This window comes from Musa acuminata, chromosome BXJ1-8 (genome assembly GCF_036884655.1).
Source record: "Musa acuminata AAA Group cultivar baxijiao chromosome BXJ1-8, Cavendish_Baxijiao_AAA, whole genome shotgun sequence".
In the NCBI taxonomy this organism is placed as follows: Eukaryota; Viridiplantae; Streptophyta; class Magnoliopsida; order Zingiberales; family Musaceae; genus Musa; species Musa acuminata.
In genome coordinates, this window is record NC_088334.1 from 23010536 (window position 1) to 23022330 (window position 11795).

Consider the following 11795-nt stretch of genomic DNA (forward strand, 5'->3'; position numbering starts at 1 on the left):
TGTGCTTTTGTCGACCCTTGATTGGCCGCCTCTAGCATGGTTGGGGCCTCGATCATCAGGTCAAAAGAGGGCCTCAGGTGGGAAGGTTCGAGAGCCGTCCTTTTTAAGAGCCTTGCTCCTCTCATTGACAATCTTGACTCTTGAGGAAGGAATGATGCGACAAAGTTCATGTCTGCAAAAGGATGGGAGTTAGGAATATACAAAAAAGACAACATAAAAAAGAAGGGAATTGAAATCCCGATACAAACCTTGAGGAGCAGGACTTGACTTAACTTTTTCACAAGCTAATGTTCACTCATCTCGGTTGCGTCGTTCGAGCTAATTAAGGCTTAGGCGATTTTGGTGAATTGTCCATTCCCAATCAGCTTAGGGGGAGCATTGACGAACTTTCAGGCAAGGTTCGCAATACCGTACCGTACCGGTATTTCGACCTGGGCTCGGTACCGGTACGGTACGGTGTACCGAGCACTGTAGCACTGCTACAGTGCGGACCGGTACCGGGCGGTCCGCGTACCGCTGGCCTGTCGGACCGGTACGTACCGCCCGTACCGGGCGGTACGATTCGGTATGGCAGACACTGCTTTCAGGTGACCCGAGCTAAACAGAAAGACCACCCGCTCGTCAAAGAGGCATTGAAAAACCTTTCCTTTCGGCTCTTGTTAGAGCTTCAAGACCCTCAAACCTTACAACCACTTCGGGTTGAAAGGTAAAAGGTTGACAACCTGATGTAGACATTGTAATATGAATGCAATGGGTCAATATTGGGATAAAGTCAAGATTTATTTGAGACTACGACACTCTCAGAGAATGGTCGCAAGGTAACATCACGAGTTGAGTGCTACTTAAGCACTTCCATGCAAGAAAGACCTCAAAATATAAGGAATAAAGGGGTTACCTAAGCCTCAGCTCTAGTGAGTCAATGTACATGTAAAGATAGTGATTCGATGTATAGGACTAATAATAATCAACAAACCAAACTATAAGCGCAAACTTGATAGGAATGAAGAATCAAGACTTAAGGTGGTCAAGGTCTCAAGGATCAACTCTAGAGTCGAAGTCAAAGGAGTAAGTTATGGACTACAACACTCCTCTCGAACAAGCCATCCCAAAGAAGGAACATTCCCCAATATGGCGACTCTGACCTCTTCCCGAAAGGAAATGAAGTAGAAGGGGGCAAAGAGGGTGGATCGAACGATTGAACAACTTGCAGCCTGAGAGGTGTCTAATCCCAAAGATAAGGAAGAAGAGGTGGAAGACATCTTGGACCTTCAGATGAGGGGTTCGAACAATTCGGCTTAAGGTATAGAATTCTAGATGTCCATAGTTCTCAGAATACAAGAATATATGGGTCTAGCATCTTTTGGTCCCTAATGCCTGACCCTTTGTTGTTAATTGGTTCAAATGATAAGTAGTATAGAAGTCCTTAATTGGCCATATAATATTGGGCATCTGGGTAATAAGTTTAAATCACCAAAAATCAAATCAAGCGAATCACACACCGAAAGCCAAGAAAATGATAAAAGTGATTAACGTGGTTAAATCTACACCCTAGCTAACGTGATCAAATCTAGTCATAAAGCATCCCTTTTATAATGAAGTCAATTACGACCACGAAGTGTCCAATATCTTCTAACATGATTGAATATGGCCATAAAGCATCTCGTATCTCTGACATAGTGGAATCTAACCATGAAGCATCTCATACCTTCCAACGTAGATAGATGTCATGAAGCGTATCTTTTGACACGATCGAATCCAACCATGAAACATTCTTAACCTTTTAGGTGGCTAAATCCAACCACGAAGCATTAAATATCTTCTAAGTTCTAATAGTTGAATTCAATCATGAAGCTTCCCTCACTTCCAACGAGCCAAACTAGGCCAGGAAGCATCCACCATAAGTGACATGACATGATTAAATCATCCACCAAGGACAATGCCTCCCAACACCATCCATTAGATAATAAAAAGAATATGACACATGGACATCTGAACACCATGTGAATGTCACTAATAGCCCGACACCTACTCAAGCGCCTCATTAGTCCAACACATCAAGCAAGTACCTTATGTGGTCAACATATATGCGACAGTTACATGTCAATTCCATGTGAATTGGCATTATATGATCGGCATGATACGCAAGATACACTGCAATGGTACCCTTCACATTCAGGTAAGACTTGGCTATTCCATGTCAATGATTCCATGAGTTACCTCCCATTTACTCTTGGTGGTTACCAAAGCTTCCTTTAAAAGGCCCTAGGTATACTACTTTACCAAAGAGAGAAAACATTCAACTCTCCAAACTCTCATAATCACTATTAATGTATTACTTTCTTGACATTAACTTAAGTTTTAAAGGAGCTTTTGTTGGGCATACACTCGACCCAGTTTTTGCAAGGCCCTTATCTAATCTAGTCATCTCCAGAGATCATGTTGTGACAAGTTCTAACAAGAACTTGGCTCCATGTCCCAACAACTCGAACAAACAAAAAATAAAGAACACTAGTCCAATATCAATTCAATAATTTTAATTATCTACTAGACCAATAGAAAACTAGTTTATACGAGTGATATCGACTTATACCATTTGGAATAATGAAATAAAATAATGAAAATAAATGGCATTGTACTAGGTTTGGTTGTACTAGTAATTGCCCAAGAGAATTTGAAGTCGTAAGGAACAAGCTTATAACAAATTACAACCAGCATGTTTTCTTCAAAAAACACTAGCATGCCTGCTATCAATTCTCTATGATAGAAGTTTGGGATCTTAATAACTACATTTAAAAAAAAACATGGAAAGATGAAAACATCTAGTTGTTTGATGTTGCTCTTTATTCCTTCTTTATCCTTCATTTTATTTTCTTTATTTTGATACTTCTCTTTGGTTATTGATATTTTATACCACTCTCAAGGCACTTCCTTTCCAATTTGCTTTGTTTCTTAGATTTGCCGCCATTTATTTAGTTCTTTGAATAAACTAAATATAAAACTGGGAATGGCAATCCATCCATCGACAAATAAAACCAAACAAGTGTTAACAAGTTTGCTACCTTTGGATACTGTGAATGGAAACCTGCATAGCCAATATCATGATTTCCAGAGAGGTAATAAATAGGGATGGCCAAATCTCTGCCCTTTTCATTCAGACTGAAAATGTGTTTAAATCGGTTCAGTGACTCTTGCCACCTGTTACAATGAAGAATATTACCAAAATGGAAGTTGAGGATATAAGAACAATCAAATACTGAAAGCAACTCATATTAGCAGTTGTGGCATTCATTGACGAGATTATCATGTGAAACAGAATCTTCCACAGTAAGATGTGATGAAGCATCAATTTCCGTATAATATCAATTATTGCTTAAAATGATAAATACATTATCCTACAGTACATTTCAAAAAAAATTATTATGTTAACTTAATATTGATCATCATTCACCATGAGTTTTTAAGGGTCAAACAATGTTATGGCAAAATGGTTATTGCACAGACTCAAATCAACATGTCAGATTGTGTTTACAAAGTAGCCTAATCCACTTGAAATCCAGAAGCAAGTGTGTAACATATGAATTCCTTTAGTTTTCTGGTTTAGCTCATATTAGCAAATAACTAGCAAGAAACTAAGGTTTTATTAAGAAGCCAAAGGATTATCTACTAAATGGCCAACAAAATAGAATTTTCCATAAAAACCCAGCTTAATGAATAGCTTATGGCCCTATGAAACTCCATCTAACTTGCTTGACTAGGAACAGAACACATTGATTAGGAGCAGAAACTGTTCAGCAGTTTCAACAATTAACGCCTTTCCACAGTTCCTAAGGGATACAGTCAGTGGCATATTTGTTGGTTAGCCAAAGCTTTGTCATGGTATCTCAAAGTTAGCATCAACCCTCATTTACTGACGATAAATTTTCAGTAACAACAATGGAGACTTACCAAGAGCTCATTGCTAAATAGTGAATCCTCCTCAAACGGTTAAGCAACCAAGGGCCTGTATAAGATCATCTTTGAAAACTTATCAACTGTGCAGCATCAACACTTAAAATGCTTTTGCCATGTTCGTGTCAAACACTGAAAAGTGTTGATCACATAACACGAGATGGATATCAATTGATATTATGCAAATCATTACATTAATATGGTTTTATTTTAGGGCACTTGACATCTACAATGGGCTTCTTGACATTTTAATATCAAAATAAGTATGTATATTTCACTTTTTTTAGATACTATGTTTAATTCATTATTTTTGTGAATAATTATTCATATAGTTCTTATGAATTACGCATATGATTATAAAAATTACCTAAATTGAACAAAATATATCTTCATATATATACTTTAGATGAACACATTACCTAAATTGTATCCATGCCAAGTGTCCTACTTTCCAAAGATTAGTCGAGTTTGGCATGTACAAATAGCTTCACAGTCACTCAACCAATTTATTCCTCTACTGAGAGCAGCCAATAAGCTTCGAGAACAAGATTTTTGTGTGTACACAAATGCAACATTTCTTTGATGAGTTGAACAATAGAGAACATTCTCATTGACTGCTACCTATCTTTGATCCTCTGCCAACTCACTATCAATAAATCAGCCAACTCTGGTTGAGTCTAATTTGTTCTTCCCTATTTGGCCAATTTGACTGTCTTAGAAGTCTCTAAAATATTCTTAGCCTTGGATAATACCAATACGAATCGAACTATCATATTGAAATCAAACGATGTTTCAGATTTCTTCATGATGTCCATCACCAACATTCTCCTTAAAATACTGACTTAAGTGTTGTCCAATTCAATATTCTAGCTATGCTTCTTATAACAACAATATGGATTTGGTATTAATTGATCTAGAGTAGCAGTCTCAAAACAATATGACATGAAGAAGATATGAACAGTACAAGAGGTGGGTAAAGGAGGATGTGGAAGTAAGAAAAGATGAATAGAATAGATACCCAAAATAATTCCAAAGGCTTTAAATCAGTTGAACTGATTAAAAAGTTTATCACCATATTAGGCTTCTCTAGGAGTGGGTTAGATCTAATACTTGGCTTACAGAATTTTATTATGTAAAGAAAGCAAATGTCTTTCGCAAAAGTCAATAATACAAAAAATGCAATCAAAAGAATCTTGGAGTACAAAGATAAATTAAAAGCTAAAAGTGAGAATTAATATGAATGTCTTACTCCTCATCCGACAAGAAAGGCCCACCATCAAACTGATCACCAAGAAATACAATCAAATCAGGTTTGAATGGCAATATGGATGAACGGAAAGATCTCCTCATGTATAAATCTGTATAAAATTGGGCAGCCTCTAACAAAAGTGATTTTGGAGGAAGTCCATGTGAGGTCCTGTCCATAAGCTGTTATGAAGAATAAATTTAGAATAAAAAGAATTGCATGCAATATCATTACGTTTTCAATGGATGGCAACACGTAGGTGAAAAGATGTAATCTTGAGCACAGCATTAATTCAGTGAGTCTGCTTTTCATAAACTAGGTGATCTATTGTGCTGTTCTACAGGTAAATTAAGGTATATGCATTCACGGTAGAGGCACGGGCAAAAAGGAAAACTAGAATAATCATTAAAATTTTAGTTTGAAAGATGCTATTTCTTTTCAAAGCCTGATCTGGAATGCTGATTATATAATATCTCAATGTTTACATATGACTTAAAGAAGCAATTAATGTTTTGTTTCTCAACTTTCTCTGTTTCTAAAATGCCCATGCATCATCCATAGAGGAACTTTCATCCATGTGGAAAGAGATAGTTGTCAGATTCTTGTAGTTCCAGGGACAAATAATCTTTATTAGCTTTTTTCCTTTTTGGATCATAAGTATGTGGAAGGAGATAAATATTATGTTCTAGCAAGTCCAGGGACAGATGATCTTTATTAGTTTGTCGTTGCACCAGGCCACCAGCAGCTTCAACGTATAAATTGATTAGATCATATGAAGCTTACTTAGATAAATGGGCATACCTAATCTCTTTACTCATGTTACTTCAACAAATATTAATGCTTAGATGCATATGAAAGCATTATACACTCATCATTTGATCAAAACTTTTCCTTGCAACAAAAACGAGAAAAATAAATTGTTATCTAATTCCAAAACTCAAGAAAACTACTGAAATCATGAAAACTGCAAATTCAAATTTAGTATATTACTTTCAGATTAATTAACAGAAAACCCCCATTATCTCAACCTGGATTGATCCAATATGCAAAGAAATCCATTTTAGAGGAAGACGATAACAACAAAACAAAAAAACAACAAAGTTTAAAAAGTTACATGCAAACTGCAACAAAACAATTACCTGTGGGTCCGCCAACACAGCAACCTTAACATAATGGTCAGTCTTCTGCACAAGGAAATGAACAATAAATATGTGTATCATCATGACAAGAATACATAAACAAGATGGATGAATTAATCATGCAGGACATACAAAGGAACAAAACAAGATGGTGATGAGGAAAGATAAGCAAAACAAAATGGCAACCAGGAAAGATCACTGACTTATCAACTTATGGATAATATGATAACCACAAAGACTTAAAAAGTATTTCCATATTACTATGCTAGAGAAAGAACAAAGCACCATCCGGTCTATTAAGATCAACTTGTGGATAACATGGTGACCCAAAAGTACCATTATACAAGTCAAAGTACCTACGCTATCAAGTATCAAACCATCCATTCTAATGAAAAATTGTCATTTAGACCAGCAATATGCTCAGCATCTTGCTTGCCCATGATCCTTCCCATCACCAACTTGATTTACCAAATTATCTTTAAAGTAACGCCCTTTTTATTGTTTGTTAGTATCTGAGTGGTGCAGAGACCAATCTGTATAAAGAAAATTATCCAATTGAGTGTAGTAGACTAATTACTCATCTATATTCCTTTCAAATTTGACGATACATCCAAAAACAAATTTCAAGTTGATCGGAGCATGCAAGTAAACCACAAGATCAGCGTAGGCGACACCGTAAACGTAGAAAACCCATATATCCTTGGATGGGTGAAGCATGTCACTTGGGCGAATTTAGAAATTCAATAATGGTAACAGATCATGAAAACCCAAGAAATCACCTTTTGCAACCGGATGAACTCCAAAACCAAGAATACGTGTATTCATCATCTCGTCAAAGATGTTCTTTCGATCTGAATGGCTCTCGAGATTCAAAATTGATTTTTCCCACAAGAAAATATCAAAATTGAAAACAGATCCAATTGATCCAACAAAGAACTCTTGAAACCGAATGGATTTCAAGAACAACTAAACACGAATACATGTGGCCCGGCAAATAGTCCTGCTACAGAGCGAATCAACGACGAACTAAGAAAGAAAGATGGAGGAAAGAGTGAAGAAACACTAACGGAAAAGGAGGAAGAGAGGCGCGGCTGCGGCCAGGAACAGGTCCAGAAGGCGGCCCAGTAGGCGACCATCTCGCCATAGAGGAGGGTGACGGCCCAAAAGCCGCAGAGGAAGACGGTCAAAAGCGTGAAGCTTTGCATCGCGTCGCCTCAAGGAAGAAGAGAGGTGAACGCGCCTCCCGTACCAGACTTGTGCTCTGGGAGCTCCACCACGGGGGTAGGACTACTTGAACGGGGAATGCGTCCTGGTGCGATGTGCCCCGGGGCGCAGTGAAACAAGCAATTCTTTAGGCTGTTCTGGTCGTCCGATTCAGACCTGGTGCCGACTCACATTGTGGATCGCACGGTTAAACGGAACATTGATTATTTAAGATTTTTTTTCATATACAACACCTTGCTTAAATTAGATTAAAATAATATTACTTAAATTTTAATTTGACATCAGATTAATAATAATTAAAATTAAGATAAAATTGAATGATTAAAATGAAGAGAACCACCGATGCTTTTTAATCTTCATAAATCTCTATGTTGGATGATTAAAAATTATAGCTTTTCTTTTGTTAAGTTGATGTAGGACTTTTGATATGGATATGTGAAAATATAAAAAGGGTCAATTCTGGTTCCTTTTTCTTTTTCCGCAGATAATCCCTAGTTGTTTCTTCTCACAAAATGCTCCTTTTTTTGAACATATTAAAATTATATCCTTAAAAGTGGCACGACCCTTTTATAGAATTGGTTTGTCTTAGATGTGTTTAAAGAAACAAATTGTCTAATGTGAACTCACTGCTTTGAAGCCCTGACTTTCTCGCTCTTTTATTTATTTTTGCTTTGCGACCTTAGCAAGGACTTTTTCTCTTTTTTATTTTTCTTTGTGATATCCTCTTGACAAAGATCTCGAGTTTAAGGTGGCCTTATAATAAATACTTGAGAAAAGTAATACAGTATCTTCGATAATAAAAAGTTAAATCGATCAAAGTAGAAGAATCAGATATTAGACCAAAGTGGATCATGTTAGAGATTGGACATCGGATTGAAAGGATCGGGCATTACGGCAAGATCGGATGTTGTGAAAGGTCAATATGCCGATGGAGTGGACAATATACCAAAGGAAAGCACGACACGCCGAGAGTTCAAACGAAGTGCTGGATGAACCAATGATATGTTACACAATATAGAATTTATGTTTGTATTCGTTTGTATTTTGATTGAAGTAGTTTAAAAGTCTAATTGAGTTAGTTTTGGATGTAAATATGTTAACTTAATTAGGGGCTCATTGGGTCTGAATCAGGACTAAATTGAGCCTATTGGAATCTCAATTCAGTGACTTGAAGTTAGGTTAAATAATGGCACCACCAGACCAAGCGGCGGAACCACTTGTGAGCTAGAAAGTACATAGTGTATATTTTCATAAAACCCCATGATGGTATTGCTAGTGTTAGGTGGTGGTATCGCCCAGAGCGATAGTGGTACTACCATAACATAGTCTTTTAGATTGTGTGAAGTGATGATATAGCTAGTGCTAAGTGTGGCAAGCGGTGGTACTGTCTAGCATTAATGATAATACTGCTAGTATCCCAAAAACTCTTCCTCCTTAAGTTTATAATTTTTTCTAAGGGAGTTACGAGGATTATTTGTAAAAACGAGTTGTAAAGGTTCTCTCCTAAGCTTATAAAAAGGAGAAAAGAGTTGTAATAATGATAATTGATCTTTATCCATTGAAAAGAAGATCGTTAGTGAAAGTTGATGGCCTCAACGGATGAGGAATCGGGAGTGGACGTAGGTCACAACGACCGAACTACTATAAATTCGATGTGTATTTCCTTTTATGCTCTTCATTGCTATTGCTTACTAATTTAATTACTTACAACACTTACTCGGATTCTAAGTTAAATACATTTTTTATACCGATTTCATCGAATGAATTTTTAAATCGTTTCTTCATTTTAAAAGTACTAATTCACCCCCTCCCCCTCCCACCCTCCTCTTAGTGCCTTTACGATCATAACAGCTAGTATCAGAGTCAAGTTCTCTTAATTGGTTTAATACCCAAGAGAGATTATATGACTTTCTCTAGCAATCAAGAGGGATCACTCTATCACTCATCCTCCTTTGTTTAATGGGACGGACTACACGTATTAGAAGATTCATGAGGACTTTTTTTTTATTTCTATGGATTTTGATTTATAGAATGTCATTGAATGTGATTTTCAAGTCCTCTAGACCAATGAATGAATGGAATGATCTAGAGAAAAAAATATTTTCTTTAAATGCTAAAGCTACGAATGCTTTGTTACGTGCTTTAGACAAGAATAAGTTTAATCATATTTCTATATGTAAAACTACATATAATATTTGGCACACACTTGAAGTTACTCATGAAGGCACAAATAGAGTTAAAGAATCTAAAATTAATCTCTTGGTGCATAGTTATGAATTATTTAGAATAAAGCCAATCGAAACCATTGATGATATGTACACCTATTTTACGGATGTTGTCAATGGTTTAAAAGCTCTTGATAAATATATTATAATCTTGAACTTGTTAACAAAATTCTAAGATCTCTTCAAAAAAGTTCGAATCCAAAGGTAACTACAATTCAAGAAGCAAAGAACTTGAACAATTTTTCTCTTGAAGAACTCATAGGATCATTAATAACCTATGAAATAACTTGCAAGGCACATGACGAACATGAGAACAACCTTCCAAAGAATAGAAAGGATATTGCACTTGTTGAATCTTAGATTTTAATGATGAAATCAATTGATAAATTATTTGATCAAATCTATATGTTGATAAAAGTGTGTAGGATTACCTAGATTACGATCAGGATATAAAGCAAAACACGAAGTGTTAGAGTAAAGATCGAGATTTCGTTAGGAGTTCGAAAATTTGTCGGAAGTCCGAACGTTCGTCGGAAGTCCGAATGTTCATCAGAAGTTCTGCCAAAATTGACTGAAAAGTATAGGAGCTTGCCAAAGAAGCTCATCGGAACTTCCCAAGAAGATCATCGTGAAGTCCAGGAGCTTGTCAGGAGTTTGTTAGAACATTGCCGAGAGATCGTCGGAAGTTCGTCGGAAGATCGTTGGAAGCTCGCCGGAAGAAACTTAAACTAACCAGACTTGTTTTGCTTAGTGTAAGCCTTAAGAATCATAGTTAGCACATAACTAGGATTAGGTTTGGGAGATAATCTCACTAACTTAGTTAGGGGCCAACTAGGCCTGTAATTGGACTAGTTTGGGCCGGATTCAAGGCCCAACCAAGTTGCTGGACCCTATCTAGCGATAGCACTACCAGACTAGGGCGGTGGAACCACCCAAGGAATGGTCTCCCAAGTGGTTTGGGCGGTGGTACTGCCCAGGCTTAGCGATGGTACCGTCGGCAGTTATTACTTGCCAAACGGTGGTACCACCCTACCAGGCAATGGTACCACTAGAGCTTAGTATCCGAGACTCTGTCAGGTGATAGTACCGCTCAGTGTCAAAGTGTCAGGCAGTGGTACTACCCAGTACTAGCGGTGGTACCGCTAGTACCCCAGAAATCCTAGATAAGATATTTTTTTGCTTCAATTTTGAAGTCAGTGAAGCCTATAAATATCTCACCCTTTTTTATATGAAAAGGTAACAAAAGTGCAATCAAAGTATGAAAAAAAACTCTTAAGCATTGGGGTGTTAAAAGTATTGTAAAAGTGAGAAAAGTCCTCATCCTCCCTCTCTTTAGCTTTGTAATCATCCAAGAAGAGGTATGAGGCTTGTAAGGGTTATCCCCTAAACTCGTGAAAAGGAGAAAGTACTATAAAGAGGTGGTTGGTCTCCGCCTATTGGAGGAAGACCATTAGTGGACACCGGTGACTTCGACGAAGGAGGAATCGGAAGTGGATGTAGGTCACAACAACCGAACCACTATAAATTCTAGTGTGTTCATTCCTTACTACTTAATCTCTTTATTGTATTCAACTTTACTTCATTATAAACTATCTAATCCCCTCTTCTCTACTCATTCAAGAAAAACAAAATGGTTTTTATCGGAATCGAATTTTATCGTATGAAGTTTTTCGAATCGACATAATTTTTTTGATGTACTAATTCATCCCCCTCCCCCCCCCCCCCCCCTCCTCTTAGTGCCGCTCTTGATCCTAATAATTGGTATCAGAGCAAGATCACTCTTATTTTGGTTTGAAACCTAAGAGAGATGATATTTGCCAGCAACCAAGAGAGTCGCTCAATCACACTTCCACTCATGTTCAATGGGACGAATTACACTTATTGGAAGACTTGAATGAAGATTTTTCTAATTTCTATGGATTTTGAGTTATGGAACATTATGGAAAATGGCTTTCAAAAGTTTTCTCTTCTAATAAACAAATGGAATGAGTTTGAGAAGAAGACTTTCACTTT

General features: G+C 37.0%; 1 protein-coding gene across 5 annotated transcripts in view; it reads right to left on the bottom strand.

Moving 5' to 3' along the window:
- Nucleotides 1-7650, bottom strand: part of LOC103973845 (uncharacterized protein C630.12) — a 32995-nt gene extending 25345 nt beyond the window's left edge. Inside the window, exons 1-4 of one of the 5 annotated variants that reach the window (XM_065079344.1) lie at nt 7401-7650; nt 6334-6378; nt 5198-5376; nt 3060-3195 (exon numbers count right to left, since the gene is read on the bottom strand). In XM_065079344.1, coding sequence (XP_064935416.1) covers nt 3060-3195; nt 5198-5376; nt 6334-6378; nt 7401-7538 — 498 coding nt within the window. In that variant the 5' untranslated portion in view covers nt 7539-7650. Of the gene's footprint in view, nt 1-3059; nt 3196-5197; nt 5377-6333; nt 6379-7112; nt 7327-7400 lie in introns of those variants that run through there. The other 4 variants (XM_065079343.1, XM_065079345.1, XM_065079346.1 and 1 more) reach the window with 4 other exon arrangements.
- Between the last annotated feature and the right edge of the window lie 4145 nt (nt 7651-11795).